At 33.4% G+C, this 23,346-nt stretch overlaps 1 protein-coding gene across 1 annotated transcript in view; it reads right to left on the bottom strand.

Annotated features, from left to right (window-relative positions):
* Positions 1 to 4,229: 4,229 nt before the first annotated feature.
* Tyr (tyrosinase) overlaps positions 4,230 to 23,346 on the bottom strand; it is a 99,237-nt gene continuing 80,120 nt past the window's right edge. Inside the window, exon 5 of the mRNA XM_046439392.2 lies at positions 4,230 to 4,746. Within this exon, the coding sequence (XP_046295348.1) occupies positions 4,520 to 4,746 (227 nt within the window). The 3' untranslated portion in view covers positions 4,230 to 4,519. The remainder of the gene's footprint in view (positions 4,747 to 23,346) is intronic.

Raw genomic sequence — 23,346 nt, forward strand, 5'->3', positions numbered from 1 at the left:
AAATTCTGATGTCGGGGCCAACAAAAATGTAAACTACCATTAGTGCTAAGCTCGTCAGAGTTCTGTTATCTGTAACCCCACTTTGTGTAACTTTCTGGGCTATGAAGCTGGGCTGCAGGAAAGCTGCAGTGGCTGTCTTGTTCCCGTGGTTTTGGGTGGGAGAGGCAGCCCGGCCGGTCGAAATAATAAGCTTGCTTTAATTTGATTTTAATTGGAGTCAGTGGTCTTTTCTTGCATCCTGGTCTAACACAGCCACAATCTAACTGCCTAAAGTTACCACCCAGCTAACCCATTTGAGTGGATTAATTCACTGGTATGGTTACAACTCTCCCACTCATTTCCCCTCTAAACCTTCTTTCATTATCTCACATATAAGCTTTTGGGGAACTCCTCATTTTCAAACCATAACAGGTACTAAATCACATGCATATTATTTCTTATCTATGTAACATGATTTTGGTCTAAATTTTCTTCAAATTTCAGTAAAAGAAAAAGGTAACTAAATAGACATTATGATTTAGAAGATGAGTTCGGGAGGGAAGCAGTAATTCAGGTGGCACTTACAGTACAGTTCTTCTCAAAGAATTATAGGTCTCCTTTCTTCTCATATGTTCTTCCCCTTTTCATTTATTTCTTCATTTTTTTATGAGTTCTTATTTTTATATTCTTTCTCTTTTATTTTTAAACTTGTTCAACCCTTTCAAAATAACTATAGCATTTCCTTATATTTTGTTCTCTTTGACCATAGAACTTACTCCTGAAAACTAAGAGCCCTCAGGTGCTATATTCATTGAGATCTTAATTATAGCACTAAACATAACAACAATAACCAGATAAAACCTGAGTATTCAGTAGAAAGAAATTTATGTGTCATAATATTTTTTCATAATTGAATAAAATTCAATAATTAAATTTATAATAAAAAATCATCCCAGGAGAACTGAACTCAAATCCCAGTTAGGGTACATGAAATAATGAACAAATTTGTAAATGTAAGCAAGGTTCTTTCTATATAAAGTGTTTGGCACACTTAGAATACAACTACTTAATAAATTGTAACATCTTTGTTATTTATTTTTAAGCATATGAATTATAGTCATGATTATGATAGATATAAGAACTGGTAGATGAACATGAAGCCATAAGAATAACTTCTTACATTTCTACCAAGAACTCATAAATTATAAGATAAAAATGAATGATTTGGAGTATTAGTAAGGATTTTTAAAAAGAGAAATACTTAAATTGTTCCTACACAGTTTTAAATAGCTTAACAATTTGAAAGCCCTTAGGGTCTCAGTGGTTTCCATAGCCAATTTTTATTTTCATTTCATTGTGGAAAATGGCAAATGCTTTAGAAAATAAGCAATACGAAGCTTATAAAAAATATCCCTTTTTATATTTGCATTTTAGCTGCTTTCAGAAGGAGTCTAATCAGAGTGGGAGTGGAACTTTGTTCTACTGACATGCCCTCCAAAATAGCACAGGCTCACAATAGGTGGCCCCAATGAGGTCCTTTTTATGGTGACAAAACTATTGCCATAAATGAAAGCTCATACAAACAAGGGAAAAGCTATTTAAGAACTTCCACCATCAATGCCAGTTGTCAGGCTGCTGGAGACACTGTTTGAAATGATTTGTACCCATCACATTTATTTCTCCAATGGAGAATTATATATTTGACTTGTTGAAAAGGTTGGATACTAAAAATATACTTTTAAAACAAAACCCCAGGAAGAGAGAAAAAAAAAAAAAAAGAGTGGCAGCTGCTTATTTCTCTCTCTGTAACAAAATGTGACTTATAATGTAGCAATAAAAAAAAGTCAGTGCAGAAAATGAAGCAATTTATAAAAACTACACTATAAAAACAAAATCATAGATTATAATGTTAACTAGAATTTAATGAAACTGTCAGATACCTTGACAGTTAGGTAATTTTGGTATCTCATTGAATAAACTATGGAATCAAAATGGTAGTGGTTTATCATAGATGTTAGTGTTGCACAAATAGATGCCTTGAACCTCTAGAGATACAAAACAATATCCTACATTGAGGTGCAGTGGCAATGGAGGGAATTGTCTTGTGATAAAGAAAAAAAATTAGCTTATGCAGATTTCTGTCAGTAACAGTGAAAATTTATTGGGTAAAATTTTATTTAAAATGCTTTGCAGAAATGATTTTTAAAATTTAATCCTGGACTAAAATTTTACCTTTAAATTAAACATAGATAATAAACCCACACAAAACTGTTTTGCAGTGTCCAAATGACTTTGGCCTCCCTTGAGCCAAACTTATCCTTTTTCAGAAACTTCTACAGACCATCAATCATATAACATTCTTTCCGTAATCCTATTTTCTCTTTGATTTAATAGTCCCAATTCTCAACCAAATTGACTCCAGTCTTAAGATGCCATTTCTAAAGCTATGTTTTAAATCTTTTTTCAGCACCAAACTGATAAGATAGTCCCTAGCATTAGACTTCTCCTACAGACCTCAACTGTGTCGATGAGTGTGCTGCTGCCTATTCCTTGCTTGATTTTTCTCCACTAAATATCAGAATATGACAACGAATGAGAGTTAGAGAATGACTACTGTTCTATCAGTGAGTTCTATAACAAATAGTATTTTATGAGGTAAGTTCCAAAATAATTGTAAATTTCTATTTATTTCTGATTTAAAATAGCCAAAATCACCTCACCAATATGTGCACTAGTATGATAGATATTGTAACTTAAACTAGGAGTAATAAAATGTAATAATTTAAAAATTATATGGTCTTAACTTTAGGTCAATTTTATATATATAATGATATTTCCAAGAGTTCTGAAGGTCTGGCCATTTCATTTTCAAATGCATTCATAAACTATCAAAATGCTGTGCTTCAGACCTTGTATAGATTTATACTTGTATGAATCCAACCTTGTGTGAATACTGATACTGTGGTTGAGAATTACCACAAAGGCCATAAAGATGAGACCCTTTCAGATATGGAGAGGTCAGTGTCAGACCCAGTAATGTTTCTGGGAGCCTGGATGAGGTTAATTCTTTTTAAAATATGACATCAAGGGATAGATAGAGCAAGAGGTGATCAGAGATGAGGCTGGACATGTAACGTAAGTAGTCATACTGAGGTACACATTTGAAAATTCTAGACAGACAAGCACAAAAGTGGCCCCAAAGCACTGAAGAAACCAAAGGTACACATTTGAAAATTCTAGACAGACAAGCACAAAAGTGGCCCCAAAGCACTGAAGAAACCAAAGGAGGAAAAATGACATGAGTTTGTTAGGAAGAGTGGGGAGCATTCTGGTGACACCTGAAATGCTGTGGCAGAGTATCAGGGACTTTTGATACAACAGTTTGACCTTATTTTTGAGTAGAGCCCTGAGCCAATTTCAATAACTATTACTCTAGACATATTTAATTTTTCTCCATGGATTTCAGGTTGAATTAGCCTCCCAACCCTACATGTGAAGATTTCCAGGAGCAGCTCAGCTACTTTTTTTTTTTCCTCCAAGGATATCCATTTTGGTTTTGGAAAACCATGGGTATTGAATAGTTTTTCCTTTTAATGAGCCAAAATGAGACCCCCATAACTGCCACCCATTGATCCTATTCTTTTAAGGTTCATATAACTATAAAACAAATGTAATATTAATTAAGATATTTTTAGTAATTCAGCAGGGATCAAAACTTAAATCCTGGGATTTTTTTGGACCTCCTAATTTAAAATGTTAATAACCAAGGAAAATGGATTTTTTTTTTTTTTTTTTTTTTTTTTGCTAGAAGTGTAGACAGATAACTATTCTGAGTTTTCAAATGTTTTGTAGCATTTTCAATTTTCTCTAATAAAATAAAACTATTTTTAGAAGATAAAATAGCTGTTAGTATGCTTATTATTATCAATTCAAGACTTTTAATAGAGACAGGCACTAAGCCACATTTGTTCTAATGGCTGAGCCTTTGTTCTCAGTGACCTTCAAAAGTACATACAGTCAGGCTGTGACAGGAAAGAGCTAGCTGAAGGTTGTTTACTGTTTGAAGTCTACACAGGAATGTAAAATATAGGGAAATACCATGCTGCCTGTGGGAATAAAAACGTATTTCTCAAATTCAAATGAGTCAATTAGTGTAAATTTGTTACAAATTTATTAAATTCAAAGAAAGAAGACAAAAAAGAAGCACATCTTTAAATAATCAGGAGGCAAAAGTCAAAATTGTTGCAATTTTTTTATAAGAGTAGTTTTATTCAGATACAAAGAACAGTTACTTATTACCAAATTTTCTTTCCTTGAAGATACAGACTTGGGGAAAACTATAAAAAGGGCCAAGTGAAAACAGCAAGACAAGCACAGTTGTGTTCTACCTGGGTGTGGGGGACACACTTTGTGTTAGATTACAGCTCCAAGAATGGTCTTCACAGACAAATGTCAGGGTTTTCTGTATCCCAGGGAACCTGTGCCACACTCAGTTAGAGTAAGGTTAGACCTATAGGTCTCATTGTGCTGCCCAAGCCTTTTATAAGTGGCTCTGATACAACAAGCTGTGGTAATCCTCCTTTTCCATGAGAAGCGGCTGCCTTTCCTCAGGAAGCTGCTTTCTCTTGTGACGGCACAGAAGGCAGGTGAGTCCTGCTAGCATGGCAGTAAGGACAGCTCCTACCAGAGCTGCTCCAAGGAGCCATGGCCAGATCTGCCTGGCTTGTTCCAAATAGGGCGCAATGTAGTTTTGAAAAAAGCCTGGATCTGAAATAGAAACACATCTTAATGTATAAGGTATTTGTTATTGCTATCATTATCATCATCATTATCTTTAGATAATACTTTAGAGTCAGACGCTTGGGTTTGAGTGCCAGCTCTGTTACTAATTAGCTGGAAGAACTTAGAAAAGTTTCACCTAATACTCCTAAACCTCAATTTCTTCAACAGCAAAAAAGGAAAAGGAAACTCTCTTATTTAAAGTTTATAGGTAATCTGTAAAATATTCAGTGCCTTCTACAGACTGTGTACTCAGTGTTAGTTATTATTTTTTCAGCTTTCTGCTGATCTTTCAAGAATTCTGATAATCAATGAAACAGTGCTGTATCATTAACCACTTAATAATACATTAAGTTAGTAAATTAAAATTATTTTACAAACATTTATTGTAATGTTGGCAAATGCTCATTAATTTCAGAACACTCCCAAGAATTCTAGGATATTTGTATAATATTTGTATACATAGAGATCACAATTTTAAATCTTAAAACAACAGATTGTAATCAAATGTATTTTTCAATGATTCTGAGCAAGACAAATCCTCTACTAGTCTGATCATTTGTATTGCTTCAAACCACATAAGGAAAGGTCACAGGGGAGGGACAAAGGCCCTAGTAACTATTGCTCAAAACAGCTTCCTATATCTAAAATTATGTAGTTTAATAATCTAAAACACAAACTTCAGAAATAATGTACTCCCTGGGATCCCTTCCAGTTTTCTTGAATTGTTTCATAAAGTCAAAGTCTAGCTTCTCAACTGCAATGAATTTCTTAAAAGCGTTTTTATATTTAGTTTAACAAGCCTTAAGTATCTAAAATGTTATGGGATTAGCATTTCCTTTATTATTGTACCTACTACAATCTATTCCAATTACTATGTACATCTCTATTTTCTCTATTAAACCAACTCCTTGGGGACCAATAGTAGGCTTTAACTAACTGATATAATCCTGATATCTGGTATGATGCATGAAAGACTAAAAAAAATTACTGAATGATTGACTGTGTTGGACCCAGATGAGAACTTGAAGGGGTGTCCCAGGATGGAAGCTGGGGAATGAGAAGAGATGAGCTACAGAAAGAATATTGTCCAAGGAAAAAAGTATAAATTACCCATGGTTTATTATGTTAGAATGTTATATTTATAGTTGTTTTAAAATAATTTGGTACTAATGATGATATATATCCACAAAGCCAAAAGATGAAGTTTTAACTCTAAGTGAAAAGTAACCTAAGAAAGGAAGTAATTACAGCATATTATTTGGTTAAACTCTGAACAATATTTAAGTAGTAAAAATAATGATAATCCTACATACAGATTTGAACCAAAATCATGACAGTACTGTACTAAGGATATGGAGGAAATAAAAGGGGGGTTGGAGCTCTGAGTCCTGCATCCTGTGTCCTCATACCCAACAGAAACAGCAGATGTAGCACAGCATCCTCCAAACACACAGGCTCAAGCCCCTGGGTTGAAGAATAAGAACCAAATGGCAAGAAATCCTTAGCAACCAGAAAAGGAGCTACTCTGCTTTAGAGCCTTTAGGAGGATCCACAGCTGTGAGTTGTCAGGTAACCCAATTCTCATTCAAATGCATGGACCCAGAGAAAGCAATTTTTGATTATAACCCCAAGCCACCAGCATGGAAACTCATGAACACACAATGACAGTATACACCACAAAAGAGCTTTTAGAGGAGCATCCTACAAACACCAGTCATCAAGTCTGCTCAGATACATGCCTACTGACCTGTTACCTGGGCACCCCAGAGAGGGCAACAGCATTACCTGCTTCTGCCTCAAATCCTTTCTACCCATGGCTTTCTTCTTTTTAACCTTGGTTCTATTTTTTCTTTACTCTTTATTTTTTCCCTTATTTTTTTTCTTCTCCCTGTTTCATTTATTCCCTGTATAATGTAATTTTGCTATCTTTAATGATTATTTTATCAACCTATTTGAGAACATTACAATTTTATTCCCAGATTAGAGGAACTATAGAGAACATTTTCAACAATTTTCCCCCTCTAAGATTTATTAACCAATAGAGAAAAATGGTAGGTCATATTTAGATGTAAGTCAATTAGAATTTCAACTAATTTCTCAGCCCAGACCTTAAAAAGACAGAAAGGCTTGAGATAACATATACCAAGCCCTTAAAAACAAAACAAAACAACAACAACAAAAAAAAAAAAACTCAGGTGTCAATCAAGGCTACTGGGTCCAGCAAACTCTTCCTTAAAATTAAATGTAAGAAAAAAACCTTCCATGAGAAATTGAAGAATTCATGACACCAATCTAGCATGATACTCAGTTAAGTAAATATGCAGAAGAAATGAAAACTAAATATCAGAAACTAAGCATGTCAGCAGACACCTGTAATTTAAGGAGCTCAGGAGGCTGAGGCAGGAGGATTGCAAGTTCAAGGCCAGCATTAGCATCATATGAGACCCTTAGCAACTTACCAAAATCCTGGATCAAATATCTATCTATCTATCTATCTATCTATCTATCTATCTATCTATCTATCTATATCTCTCTATATACATATATATATATATATATATATATATATATATATATATATATATTAAAAAAGTCTGGGATGTAGCTCAGTGGTAAAGTACCCCTGAGTTCAATCACTAGTAATGAATAAATAAATAAGTAAATATCAGAGTCAGCATATGAATGAATCTCGCCAGAAGAACAGTTAATTAAAGGAGGACCAAGTTTGAATTAAGCATAAGAATTAAACCAAAATAGCAGGAAATAAAAATTATCTCTCTCCATTAACAGTAAAAAGACACTGCTTGGCAGAGAGGGTTAAAACAAGATCCAATTATTTGTTGTTTACAAGAAAGAGAGATTTGTTTTACGTGTAACAATATTCGCAGACTGAAGGTGAAAGTAGGGAGAATGATAGACCATGCAAATTGAGAGTTAAAGCAAGCAAGTGTACCTACCCTCACATAAGACAAAGTAGAAGTCAAGCCAAAGTTAACCAGAAGACATGAAGAAAGTCACTTCTTACTGGTTAAGCAAATCATCCAACAACAAAATGATATGCAATATTTATGTCTCTAATCCCCTAACATTAATGTACCTGCACATGTAAAACAAATCCAATTCCTCATAAAGGATGAAATAGACCCCAAAACAATAATACTGGGTGATTTTAACATACCTTTCTCGCTATTCAATAGGTCATTCAGGTAAAGTAAGGACTCTACAGAACTAAAATTATTAATCAAATAGACCTAAAAAATATCTAGCTAATATTTTATGCATCAACAACCAAGTTCACTTTCTTCTCAGTGAGACATGAACTTTCTCTAAAATCGATCATATTTTAGGATACAAAGCAAGTATTGGCAAATACAAAAAGGTAGAGATAATTCCTTGCATTCTATCATGTCATAATGGAATGAAATCAATGAGTTAAAAAACAAAAATAATTTTAATATCTGAAGATTAAATAATGTGTTTACAGGGGAATGGATCAGAAAAAAAATCAGTGGATAAATTTAAAAAACTAGAAACAAATGAGAGTAGAAATACAACATATCAAAATCTCTGGGACAATCTGAAGGCAGCTGAAAAAGGAATGTTTATAAACAACAACACCCCCAAACCAGAAAGATCATAAATAAGTAATATAATGTTACTCCTCAAAGCCCTAGAAAAAGAAGAACAAATCAATAGGAGACAGGAAATAAGTATGATCAAAGCCAAAATTAATGAAATTGAAAGTTAAAACACAATACAAAGTATCAATGCAACAAAGAGTTTGTTCTTGGAAAAAAGAAAGAAGATTAATAAACCCTTACCCAAACTAATTGAGAGAGAGAGAGACAGAGAGAGAGAGAGAGAGAGAGAGAGAGAGAGAGAGAGAGAGAGAGAAAGAGAGAAACCCAAATCAACAAAATAAGAGATGATAAATTAGAAGTGTCATGACAAACACTTTTGAAATCTGGGATCATTAGAAACTATTTTGAAAATGTATACTCTAATAAACTAGAAAATCTATATGATATTGGCAAATTTCTAGGCACATATGACCTACCCAAATTGAACCATGAGGACACAAAAAAATAAAACAGACAAATATCAAGCAATGAGATTGAAAAAGCAATTTAAAGACTTCCAACAAAGAAAAGCTCAGAACTAGATGTATTCTCAGTTAAGTTCTATCAGGCCTAAAAAGAAGAACTAATGTGAACTTTCCTCAAATTATTTCATGAAATAGAAGTAGAGGGAACACTGCCAAATTTATTCAATGAAGCCAATACCATAAAAAGACAAAGATACATCAAGGAAAGAAAACTTCATGCCAAAATACCTGATAAACATAGATGCAAAACTCCTTGATAAAATATTGGAAAATTGTCAAAAACACATCAAAAAGATCAAGTGGGTTTCATCCCAGGGATGTAAGGATGGTTCAACTTATACAAATCAGTAAATGTAATTCACTATTTAAATGAAATTAAGTAAAAGGATCATAAAATCATCTCAATAGATACAGAAAAGCTTTCAATAAAATCTAGCATCCATTCATTTTTAAAAAGAACTGGAGAAACTAGGGATAGAAGGAACTTACTTAGTATTATACAGGCTGCATATAAAAACCCCAAAGCCAACATCATACAGAATAGAGAAAAACTGAAAGCATTTCCTTTAAAATCAGGAACAAGACAAGGATGTCTACTCTTACCACTCCTATTTAATACAGTTCTCAAAACTGTAGCCAGGGTAATTAGGCAAGGAAAAGAAATTAGAGGGTTACAAATAGAAAAAGAATAAGTTAAACTAGTATTTTTTTATGAGAAGACCCCTAAATCTCTATCAGAAGACTTCTACAGCTGATAAACAAATTCAACAAAATAGCAGGTACAAGAACTACATAAATAAATCAATCTCTTTCCTATACTGTAATAATGCTTCTGCTGAGAAAGAAATCAGAAAAACTGTGTCATTTACAATACATTAATGGGAATGAATCCAACAACAACAACAAAAAAAATGAAAGGCCTATACAAACAAAAACTACAGAAAACTGAAAAAAAATAAATTAAAGAAGACCTTAGAAGATGGAAGTACCACTCATGGTCTTTGATAGGAAATATTAATATTGTTAAAGTGGTCATATTACCAAAAGCACCATACAGATTCAGTGCAATCTCTATCAAAATATCAATGACATTTTACACAACACTAGAAAAAATCCACAGTCTGCCAAATCATTTGGAAGGATATAAAAGACCAAGAATATTCAAAGCTGTTCTGAGTAAGAAGAGTGATGCTGGAAGCATCACAATATCTTATCTCAAATTACACTACAGTTATAAAAACAAAAACAGCATGGTATTTGCATCAAAGCAGATATAAAGTTCAAAGGAACAGGATAGAAGACAGAGACAAATCCACAGATATATCCATATGATATTGAAAGAAAAAAGTTCCAAAGCATATGTTGGAGAAAAGATAGCATTTTGGATGAATGGTATTGGAAAATGGGATATTTATATGTAGTATATGAATCTAGATTCCCTATCTCCCACCCTGTGCAAAAGACAGTTCAAAGGTGACCAAAGACCTAGGAATTAGTCCAGAAATTCTGCAACTGCTAGAAGATAATATAGGTGCAACACTCCAACATAGTGGAGTTAGTGCCTGTGCCAATAAAAGCTGAAGAAATTAACCCAAAAATCAATAAGAGTGATGACATCAAATTAATAGCTTCTGTACAGCAAAGAACACAATTAAGAGTGTGAAGAGAGAGCCTACAGGATGAGAGAAGATCTTTGCCAGTTCCTCCTCTGATAGGTGATTACCATCAACAAAATATAAAGAACTCAAAAAACAAAACAAAACAAAACAACAACAAACCCCCAATGTTATGGTTTGGAGGTGATATGTTCCCCAAAAGCTTATGTGTGAGACAATGCAAGAAGTTTTGGAGGAGAAATTATTGAGTTATGATAGCCTTTACCCAAACAATGAATTAATCCCTAATGGGATTAACTGAGTGGTAACTGGAAGCAGGTGGGGTGTGGCTGGAGGAAGTAATTTATTGAGGGTGTGGCTTTGGGGTATATATTTAGAGAGTGGATTCTCTCTCTCTGCTTCCTGATCACCATGTGAGCCACTTCCCTCTGCTACACTTTTCCACTATAATGTTCAGCCTCACCTTGAGACCTTAGGCATGGACCTGGCTGTCTATGGATTGAGAGCTCTGAAACCATAAGCCTCCAAATAAACTTTTCCTCCTCTACCATTGTTCTGGTTAGATCTTTTAGTCAGAGCAGCAAAAAAGCTGACCAAAGCACCCAAATAATTCATCCAATAAACAGTTAAAAGAACTAAACAGATATTTCTCAAAACAAGAAAAGCAAATAGCTAACAATTATATGAAAAAATGTTCAACATCCCCACCAATCAGGGAAAGGCAAATCAAAATCTCATTGAAATTTCATCTCAATCCACTTAAAATGGCATAGGCTTATGTGTGAATTTTGTGTAGTCATATTAACTATAACCATAATGCACTAATGAAACCACAAAAAATTAAAAAGTAGTTTATAAGACAGCTAAAATAGGCATGGGGTTGTGGCTCAGTGGTACAGCACTTGCTTCACATGTGTGAAGCACTGGTTTGATCCTCAGCACCACATAAAAATAAATAAATAAAGTTATTGTGTCCATCTACAACTAATTTTTTAAGAAAAAGAGCTATTCATCCATCAATGAGCAAATATACTGTCTTCTCAGCAGCACATGGCTTTTTCTCTAAAATAGACCATATCTTATATCACAAAGCAACTCTTAGTAAATGCAAAAAAGCAGAGATAGTACTCTGCCTTCTACCAGACCACAATGAAATGAAATCAGAAATCAATGATAAAATAAAAAATAGAAGCTACTGTAACAAATGGAGACTAATACACAATTGAATGATAAATGGATAGTAGAAGAAATCAAGGATGAAATAAAAAAATTCTTAGCAGTAAATGAGAACACTGATACCACATATCAAAATCTGTGGTACACTATGAAGGCAGTACTAACAGGAAAGTTTATTGCATTGAGTGCACTCATTAAAAGACTAAAAAATCAAAAAATAAATGACCTACCATTATATCTCAAAGCCCTAGGAAAAGAGGAACAAATCAATACCAAAAGCAGTAGAAGACAGGAAATAATTAAAAATCAAACTGAAATTAATGAAATTGAAACAAAAGAGACAATTGAAAAATTGACAAAACAAAAAGTTGGTTCTTTGAAAAAATACATAAAATTGATAAACCTCTGGCCATGCTAACAAAGATAAAAAGAGATAAAATTCAAATTACTAAAATATAAGGTGAAGAAGGAAACATCACAGTAGACACATCTGAAATACAAAAGATAATTAGAAACTATTTTGAAAATGAATACTCTAATAAAATAGAAAATATCAAAACATTAACAAATTTCTAGAGACATATAACCTACCCAAACTAAATGAGGAGGTCATACATGATATAAATAGATCAATTTCAAGTAATAAAATAGAAAATGCCATCAAAAGCCTACCAACCAAGAAAAACCCAGGACCAGATGAATTCTCATCCAAGTTCTAAAAGACTTTCAAAGAAGAATTAACACCAATACTCCTCAAAGTATTCTATGAAATAGTAAAGGAGGGAACTCTTCCAAATGCATTCTATGAGGCTAATATCATCCTGATACCAAAACCAGACAAAGACCCATAAAGGAAAGAAAACTTCAGACTAATATCTCTGATAAACATAGATGCAAAACTTCTCAATAAAATGGCAAATCACATACAAAAACATTAAAAAGATAGTGCACCGTGATCAAGTGGGATTCATCCCAGAGAAGCAGTGTTGGTTCAACATACGGAAATCAATAAATGTAATACATATTATTAATAGACTTAAAAACAAGAATTCTATGATCATCTCAGTAGATGCAGAAAAAGCATTTGACAAAATACAGCACACCATCATGTTCAAAACACTAGAAAAACTAGGGATAGTAGGAACATCCTTCAACAAAAGCTATATATGCTAAACCCAAAGTCAGCATCATTCTAAATGGAGAAAAAATGAAAGCATTTTCACTAAAAACTGGAAAGACAAGGATGTCCTCTTTCATCACTTCTATTCAACATCATCCTTGAAACTCTAGCCAGAGCAATTAGACAAAAGAAAGAAATTAAAGCATTCAAATAGGTAAAGAAGAGCTCAAACTATTACTATTTACTGATGACATGATTATATATCTAGAAGATCCAAAAATTCCAAAAGAAAACTTCTAGAACTAATAAGTGAATGCAGCAAAGTAGCAGTATATAAAATCAACACCCATAAAATCAAATGCATTCTTATACATCAGCAAAGAATCCACTGAAAGAGAAATTAGAAAAAACTACTCCATTCACAATGGCCTTAAAAAAAACCTGGAAATCAATCTAACAAAAGAGGTGAAAGACCTCTACAATGAAAACTATACAACACTAAAGAAAGAAATTGAAAAAACCTCAGAAGATGGAAAAATCTCCCAAACTCCTGAATAGGTAGAATTAATGTTGTCAAAATGGCCATACTACCAAAAGCATTCTACAGATTTAATGCAATTCCTATTAAAATTTCAATGATATTCTTCATAGAATTAGAAAGAGCAATAATGAAATTTATTTGTGAAATAAGATACCCAGAATAGCTTAAAGCAATCCTTAGCAAGAAAAGTGAAGCAGGAGGCATCACAATAGTAGACCTTAAACTATACTACAGAACTACACTAATAAAAACAGCATGGTATTGGCAACAAAATAGACTTGTAGACCAATGGTACAGAATAGAGGACTCAGAGACAAACCCACATAAATATGGTTATGTTATACAAGACAAATGGCCAAAAACATTCACTGGAGAAAAGATAGTCTATTCAATAAATGGTGCTGGCAAAACTGGAAATCCATTTGTAGTGAAATGAAATTAAACCTCTATCTCTCGCTCTGCACAAAAATCAACTCAAAGTACATCAAAGACTTAAGGCACTAGAACAGAGAGCCTGCACCTAATAGAAGAAAAAATAGGCCCAAATCTTCATGATGTTGGCCTAGGATCTGGCTTCCTTAACAAGACTTCTAAAGTGCAAGAAGTAAAATCAAGAATTAATAAATGAGATGGATTCAAATTAAAGAAGCTCTTTCTCAGCAAAGTAAACGATTAATAAAATGAGTAGATTGTCTACAGATTGGAAGAAAATCTTTACCAAATCCACCTCCAATAAAGCATTAAACTCTATGATATATAAAGAACTCAAAAAACTTAACACCAAAAAACAAATAACCCAACCAATAAATAGGCCAAGAAACTGAACAGATACTTCACAGAAGAAGAAATACAATTGATCAACAAATATATGAAAAAGTGTTCAACATCTGTAGCAATTAGAGAAATGCACATCAAAAACTACTCTAAGATTTTATCTCACTCTGGTCAGAATGGCAATCATCAAGAATACAGGCAACAATAAATGTTGATGAGGATGTGGTGAAAAAGGTATACTCATACATTGCTGATAGAACTGGTGCAACCACTTTGGAAAGCAGTATGGAGATTCCTCAGAAAATTGGGAATGAAACCACCATTTGACCCAGCTATCCCACTCCTTGGTTTATACCCAAAGGACTTAAAATCAGCATACTATATTGATGCAGCCACGTCAATGTTTATAGCAGGTCAATTCACAATACCTAGACTATGGAACTAACCTAGGTGTCCCTCAATAGATGAATGGACAAAGAAAATATTTTATATATACTCAATGAAATATTACTCAGTTTTAAAGAAGAATGAAATTATGGCATTTGCTAGTAAATAGTTGGAGTTGGAGAATATCATGCCAAGTGAAATAAGCCAATCCAACAAAACCAAAGGCCAAATGTTTTCTCTAATATGCATATTATAATTCACAATAAGGCAGGGGGCATTAGGGAAGAATAGTGTTACCTTATATTAGGTAGAGGGAAATGATGAGAGGGAAGGAGGGGGGATATGGGGATAGGAAAGATAGTAGAATGAAACAGACATTATTACTGTATGCATATATGTGACTGCATAACCAATATGATTATGCAACATGTACATTCAGAAAAATGAGAAATCATATTCCATCTATGTATGGTATATCAAAGTACATAAATGCATTCTACTTTCATATATAACTAATTAAAACAAACAAACAACCAAAAACAAAAAGAGAGCTAAAACAATTCAGAGATACTCTTCATGAAATGAGTTAGTAATATTTGCCCATTACTTTGCAATATCGATGTAAATTGTAGAATAAATAGTTAAAATACTACAGTAGTTGATTGGGGAGGGGACTGTGCATAGGAAGTAGGCCATTTTGTTGTAAGATTTGAAGAACTCTTTGGCTTCTGAAAAAACATGGATATATTATTTGCAAAATGAAATTAAGTAAAGCATATGCTTACTTTATGTACATAAACATGTGGGAAAAGTACAAAAGAGAGCAAATGAGACTAAAATAAGTACAACACTTTATTAATCTGATCAGTAGTAGGCTTATGGGAGATTTTTATTTTGTGTTTGTTTTCCTTTTAAATTTCCCAAAATCTAAATGACATATTCTGCTTAGACAATTTGGAAACATATTACTAGAATGTACATTTTCAAAAATAATAGTACCTAAAGTAACTAATAGATGATATGATTATATGTTCAGAACATTTATGATCCTGTAAGGTATGTTAAAATAAATATGGTACTGCTGGATACAGACTACATAAATTAAAAGTCCTTGAACATAAAACTTAGACTAAATAAGTATAATGGAAAATATATCTTGTTTTTGCTCTCAATTATAAATATAAACACATAGTAGTTTAGAGAGATATTTAAAATTTATGTAAGTATAGTTATAGAATTTATTTAGTAAACTAAGATTTAAGTAAATGAAGAAGTCTTTACTCAATATCTGCTCAATAAGAGTACACAGTATATGAAACAGCAAATTCTTTATAGAACATGTTCTATAATGTCTGTAGAAGATATATAGAATGTACACTGAAGATAGTCAATATCCATTTAGTGATAATGTAAGAAGAAATTGCATCCTGAATTCTTCTTGCAGAGAGTTATAGCTTTATAATTCAAGTCTCAAGTAAAAGTAATACATGTAACTTTTGGACTGTTCCTTTAAAAAGAGAAGATATGTCTTTGCTCTTTTTCCTTTTCCTTTTTTCTTAGTTGGAATGTAGATAGAATGTTGATGAGACATTACAGACCATGGGTAAACTGGTCCAGGGTAAACTCCAGGTTTTGTAGAATTTTAAGAAGTATCTCTGGTCTCTAAAATGATGAAGTTGATGTTCAACATACCAACACTACCATTGAAGCTGATCAATAAACTGAAATATTTAACCCAGGGAATTTGAGCCTTCATCTTAGTATATCTGCTCCCCATCCTTCCTCTGCTGAGGAAGTAGGAACTGTAACATTCTTTCATAACCCCTTGCTTTCGCTTTAGTTAATTAGTATTTGGTAGACTAGGGATTCAAGGGCAGCCACTCTGGATAATTACTCAGAATGTACTCTGCTGGAACTGAGAGTCAAGTGAAGAACTGAGGACTACCACACTTCCCTGAGTAGAGGACAAGATAAAGCCAACACACAAGAGCCAACACAAACTGGGAAAAAAAAATACCCAGGTTTCAGGGCTCTCAGCTTCTATGTTTCTGTTGTTTTTCAGTATTTATTGTATTTCTACCTGTTCCATAACTTTAAGAGCTCTCCCTTCTTTGGATTTTATAAAACAATAAATTCTATTTTATTTAATTTTGTTCCTATGGAGAGTCTATCATTTGCAGTTCAAAAGTTCTAACTATTTTGAAAAATTAATTATCTGCCTACTAAAATAAGACATAAGTAACTTAGAGTATTATAGAATTACACATACATGTAAATTTAATATATAATAAAATTATATCCATTAAATTAGGAAAAAGAAATATTTATAAGTTATCATGGAAAGAATGGGTATCAACAATAAGATTTAAAGTGAGAGTCTCATTGTTTGTCATAAAGATGGTAATATTCAGAACTATTAAGGCAGGATTGTTCTCTAATCAGGAAATAATTGTGCAAATTTGAACAGTGCAGTTCCAGTACTTTTGGTATTTATAAATAATATTTTTATGTCTGTCCTTCTGTTCTTCAGCTTCTCTTATTTTTTCTCTATGCCAATTCATTCTAAGTGGTCTCAGTTTTTACTCACAAAAGGAGTGACTTCAAAACAATCTCTTTATTTCTCAATGCCTTCAAACTAAATTCTGACTTTTGGCTCTTGGCTACCTGCTTTTGAACATCAACAGTGAACATTTTGTTCTTTCTTTTCTTTTTATTTCCACATTTTTAGTTGGTATATTATAGTTACATATAATAAGGCATTTGTTGTTACATATTTGTACATGTACACAATATAACAATATGATTTGGCCAATTTTATTCTTTCTTAAGGTCATATTTTTCTTTGATTTTTACCTATTTAAAGTTCCATTATTCCTGTCACACATACTCTTTGGAATAATTGTATAGTCCTGTTTCGTTTCTTTCTCTATTTCAAAAGTGCATTTTAATGCCCCTTTTTTCACTCAACAAAGACCCAAGGGAGTTGAAGACCCATTACTCTAACAAATCAGGAGTCTGCAGCTTCAATGATTAAAATAAGCAATGTGTATGCAGCCTTTGGTACAAGGCCTACCACATAAAAAGCAATATGTAGCTGTTATTTTTTTTCTTGTTATTCCAAAACTATTTCAACCATAGTTTAGCTGCACCAGCTTCCAACATGTTTTTCTCTCTCCAACCTGCTTCAATTTCTAACTTAGCTCAGATCTCTCTTCTAGATTCTCAGACTTTTCTTCCTGTGACACTTGGCACATTTACCCATGCATTATAATTATTTATATGTACGTCTTACTTTTCAGGCTTGTCACAGGCTTTAGAGAACAAGAATTATGTCTTGCTTCATTTTTCATTCTCCTATCCATTCCTTCATTTATTCAAAATGCAAACATTCAGTGAGACACACTAGATGCCAGGTGGTGATCCAGGCATTTAGAGTGCCAAAGAAATAAGACAGAGCACGTAGCCTGAAGAGAATGATCAGTGGAAAAGCAAATTATTTCAGGAATAATGAAGTTGTAAGCAAATTATGTACAAGATAGAGTGGGATCATGGGGCAGAGATCTCCTACATCTACCAAGTCAACTCATCCGAGAAGACTGTCCCTCTGAATAGAAGCAGGAATTGGAATTGAGTGTGTGGTGCTGATGGCAAAATGAATAGCAGACAGTAGGTGGGAACATAGCCATGTTGGACTAATCCACAAATAATAGAGATTCAAATTCCTTTTATAGAGTGAGACATTGCTGTGATTGTGAACAAGGTCTACTCCTCTTGTTTTTGAAATCAAATTTCCATGTCTTTTGCGATACAGTGGAAGAAGGAAGCTCTTAACAAATGGTACTAAATTGAGGACATAACCTTTCATTGCTAAAGCTTTTTGGTCTCATTTTTAATCAATTATATATGCAAGAAAATGACCTGCTAACAAATTTTAAAAGCATCACCAAATCTAATTATAAAAGAAAATGTTTGACAAATGCCAGATATTAGCTGCCTTTTTAGAGAAAATACTTACATAATTATAAACATGAAGACCTGAATGATGAATAATGACCCAGAACTCAATTATATCAAGACTTTTAAAGGAGTTTTTTAATAAGCTTAAACTTTAGGAAAGAATAGAGATACATTTTAAAGTCTTTGAAAGTACAACAGAAACAATAATATAGAATGATTCATAAACTAGAAATAAACAATTGCTTTTGCTTATTTTAAAGTCAAGTTTTTTGAAAGGAAGAACTGTAAATTCATATCTGAATGGAAAGCAAAGAAAGCATCTGAAATTAATTTTTTCTTTTAATTTAATTAGAATAATACCTTTCAGCCTCTAACATGAGTCTTAGAGCTTCTTCCCTCCTCTCTGATCCAATGATTTATTGCCTTTGCAATACAAAGTAACCATTTAGACAGTAGGGAGAAATGACTGAGGTCCATTATAGAAAGACATAGAAGACAATTATAGGAGTTAAAGGGAACAGTCTCCTCCACAGGACAATAGAACATAATTTTTAGATTTTTCATTTGCCACTTATTATTTTTATAATTCAGAAATAGTTATTTCAGATTTCTGATTCTCAAATTGCTTTTCTATAAAATAGATTTAAAATAAGTACTACATAGGCTCTTAAAGATTAGCTGGAGTGCACACAGTAGTACCCCAGGGCTATAATTCCAGCAACTGGAGAGACAGAAGAATAGGATTGCCAGCTCAGCAATTTACTGAGACTCTGCCTAAAAATAAAAATTAGAACAAAAGTAAAAAGATGTGGGGGAATATTGTTCAGTGGTAGAACACCCCTGGTTTCCATTATCCAGTGGTGGGAGGGGATTAAGATTAGCTGAGATTACAAATTATGTCCTGACATGTCTCTCATTAGGATCTGAGGACCAGGCATCTCTTTTGAGTGTCAGGGCAATATATCCCCTATACCTTGAGATATATTTATCCTTTCTTTATTCCACTGCCACAATCCAAACTACTGTCCCCCCCCCCCGTGGACTTTTATGATAGCATTTTCATCAGTAACTCTTCTCATGATTTTCCAATCGTTATAAAACTTTGTATGTACTGTAACAATAAAACTCTTTTTTAAAACTCAAATTCGACCATGATGTGCTCTAATTCTTCAATGGCTTCTATTATCCTAACATCAAAGCAAAAATCAATAATTAAGATCCTTTTTTGAATGAGTTAATTTTACCTATAATATTAATGTTTTCTGAAATATCACTTCATTGACACCTGAAGATAGGAACACTTCTAAATAAATGAGTCATTTAGGCAATAATTGTTTCAGATCTTTTTCTTCCATTATAAGCTGTGTGAAGACTGATACGATATTATCTACCACTGTATACATAAAACATAAGACAATGTCTTGTTCAAAGTAGCAATTCAATAAATGTATATAAAAAATAAAGAAACTTTTAAGGTTACCTTAAAAAAACTGGCATGATAGAATACTTGAAAGATGTTTTTGAATACATTTCTAGACCTGGACATTTAGAGGAGTGACATTTTTATAACAAACTTCACTTATAATTAAGGAGTAAAATCATTCACGGTAACCGTCACTTACACTCTAATTGATTCATTGATTTTACTCCACATTTTTTTTTTACTTAGAAGAGAGAGTATTGCAAGGTAATTTTAATCTTGCAGGGCTTGTACCCGAGGTGGAAAGGGAACAGATTCACAGAGAAGCTACACAGGACTGTGTATAAAATGATTTCATATCTGCAGGTTTGACAAGTGGAGAAATAGAATCAGAATTTAGACAGAGAGGACAGAATGTTCAAAAGGATGAATCCATGAAAAGGTCTGCCATGTTCTGGAAATAGAAATAGGGATGAAATTGTAAAATATTAAATGGTAGTGAAACTTTGAAGAATAGTTACAATATAGTCCTTTGTTTAATGTACTGTTTTGGTTGTTTTAGAATGAAAGGAAAACATGTGGCTTAAGGCTGCCATTTTTTTTTTTTTTTTGACTTATAGGAGGCTCCTCCTTTTAGCTCACTATCACCCTTTGGAAAATTTTTTGTTCTCAATAATCTCAAGGTTTTAAAAAAACTCACTGTCAGCTATTTTTGTATCCTTTCTTTTGTCTATCTATGATCTACACAATCAAGTAAAAATGTTCAATCAAATCCATATCTATTCAAATAATGGTCCAAAAGGGCAGGATAAGACTGATAACATGTGTAATAACAAATCCCATTAGTATGTACAATTATAATGCACCAATAAAAACTGTGGGGAAAATATGCTTTTTGCTAATTCTCCTAACAGTTTCTGCTATGCCACTGTTATAGTTTAAATATAAAATTACCCCCAAAATTTGATGTGTAAGTGAAAAAAAGAAAGTTGAAAGATGAAATGATTGGGTTATGAGAGCTTTAGCCCAAGCAGTGCATTAATCCACTGTAGTTTTAAATGTGAAGTAACTGGAGACAGGTAGGTAGTGACTAGAGGAGGTGGGTCACTGAGGGCATGACTTTGGGGTTTATATTTTGTCATTCTTGATTGCCAAGTCCTAAGCTGCTGTCCTCTGCTATACCCTTCTGCCATGATATTTGCCTTATCTTGGATCCACAGCTCCCAAGTCAGCAGTCTATGGCAAATGACCTCTGAAATTGTGAGCCCCCCAAATGCTTTTCCTCCTCTAATTGTTCTTGTCAGGTCTTTTGTTCACAGAGACAAAAAAAAAAAAAAGCTGACTAAAACAGTCACATGGTATGTAAATAGAACAGGGGAAATTTATTCTTTAATCCCCTGTTTACTCACGGATGAAATGGAGAAAGAATCTTATCTACTCTTTAGAGTAGATGTGAAGACTAAAGGAAATACGCCACACAGAGTAACTGGAAAAGTTCCCGGCATACAGAAAAGTAGTCAATATCTGTTTGATGCTATCAAATGACTCAATTTACCTTCTCAACATCATTTTCTGTGGTTTATACCACTCAAGAGAACTCAGAATTCTAAAAAATACACTGTACACTGTACACAGGGTCTAATCCAGCATGATGAAGATTTCCTAGATGCCCATCAATAGATGAATGGATAAAGAAACTGTGGTATATTTTCTTGTTATTCTCTCATCTTAGAATATTCCCTGCCCATTTCTATCTGCTACCTGCCTACTCATCCTTCAAGTATTGCCTTGTGGTTTTGATTAAACTATTCACAAATCATTGCTTTTCTTCTCTCTGCTATTCTAGGATTTTACCTACTCGTCTTATTACCCAATGCTTTATACTTTTTTGCACAGTTACCTTACTTCCGTTTTAGATTTGGGGTTTCTTGAGATCTGAAAGGAAGTCAGTCATTTTTGTGTCACTAGAGATGATCATAAGAGCTATGAAGTTGGTAAATTTCACTCATTTGCTCATTTTATTTTCCTTATGTCACATTGTTTCATAAATTATCCATGAATATAATTAAACATTAATGTCTCTTGAATGTCCCTTTCCCACTGGTTTTGCTGCTTCTCATTGCTGGCACTCATTTGGAGTGAAAGCACAGTGTAGTGAGAGGAGGACTTCCTTTACCCCCTGTATTGGTGTTTATATTGGGCACTTAAATTCTCTTAGAATTTAAGTGTCCTCACCTCTTTCTAGATAAATAAATACTTCCCTAATAGCAGGTTGATTAGCAATATTCCATTGTGTATATATACCACAGTTCCTTTATCCATTCACTTATGGTGGACATGTAGGTTGGCTCCACAGTTTAGCTATTGTGAATTCAGCTGCTGTAAACATTGGTGTGGCTATGTCTCTGTACTATGCTGTTTTTAAGTCCTTTGGGTATAGACCAAGGAGTGGGATAGCTGGTTCAAATGGTGGTTTCATGCCAAGTTTTCTGAGGAATGTCCACACTGCTTTCCAAAGAGGTCCCACCAATTTGCAGTTTCACCAGCAATGTATGAGTGTACCTTTTCCCCCACATCCTCTCCAACACTTATTGTTGCTTGTATTCTTGATAACTGCCATTCTGGCTGGGGTGAGATGAAAACTTAGAGTAGTTTTGATTTGCATTTCTCTAATTACTAAAGATGTTGAACACTTTCTCATATATTTGTTGATTACTAGTATATTTTCTTCTGAGAAGGGTCTGTTAATGGGCTAAGTGTACCTTAGCCCATTTATTGATTGGGTTTTTTTTTGTATTAAGTTTTTTGAGTTCTTTATATATCCTGGAGACTAGTGCTCTATCTGATGTATATGTGGTAAAAATTTGCTCCCATACTATAGGTTCTCTCTGTAACCTCAATTACAGATTGTCTTTTTTGACAAGCTTTTTAGTTTGAATCCATCACATTTATTGATTCTTGATTTTATTTCTTGTGCTTTAGGACTCTTGTTAAGGAAGTTAGGGTCTACTTCGACATGATGAAGATTTCCTAGGTGCCAATCAATAGATGAATGGACAAAGAAACTGGAAAATGTGTGTGTGTGTGTGTGTGTGTGTGTGTGTGTGTATATATATAATATTATTCAGCAATAAAAAAGAATAAAATGATAGCATTTGCTGATACATGGATGTAGTTGAAGAATATTATGCTAAGGGAAGTAAGCCAATCCAAAAAAACTAAAGGCTGAATGTTTTCTCTGATTAATGGATGATGATGATGATGGTGGGGCATGGGAAGAATGGAGAAACTTTGGATTGGGCAAAAGGGAGGGTGAGGAGGGGTTATGAGGATATGAAAAATGGTGGAATGAGATGGACATCATTACCCTAGGTACATGTATCATTGCACAAATGGTGAATATCTACACTGTGTACAATAAGAGAATTGAAATGTTGTACTCCATTTATGTATGATGAGTTGAAATGCATTCTGCTGTCATGTAAAACT

The sequence above is a fragment of the Marmota monax genome, unplaced genomic scaffold (assembly GCF_021218885.2).
Source record: "Marmota monax isolate L192 unplaced genomic scaffold, Marmota_monax_Labrador192_F-V1.1 WCK01_AAM20220418_F8-fsc00096, whole genome shotgun sequence".
NCBI lineage: Eukaryota > Metazoa > Chordata > Mammalia > Rodentia > Sciuridae > Marmota > Marmota monax.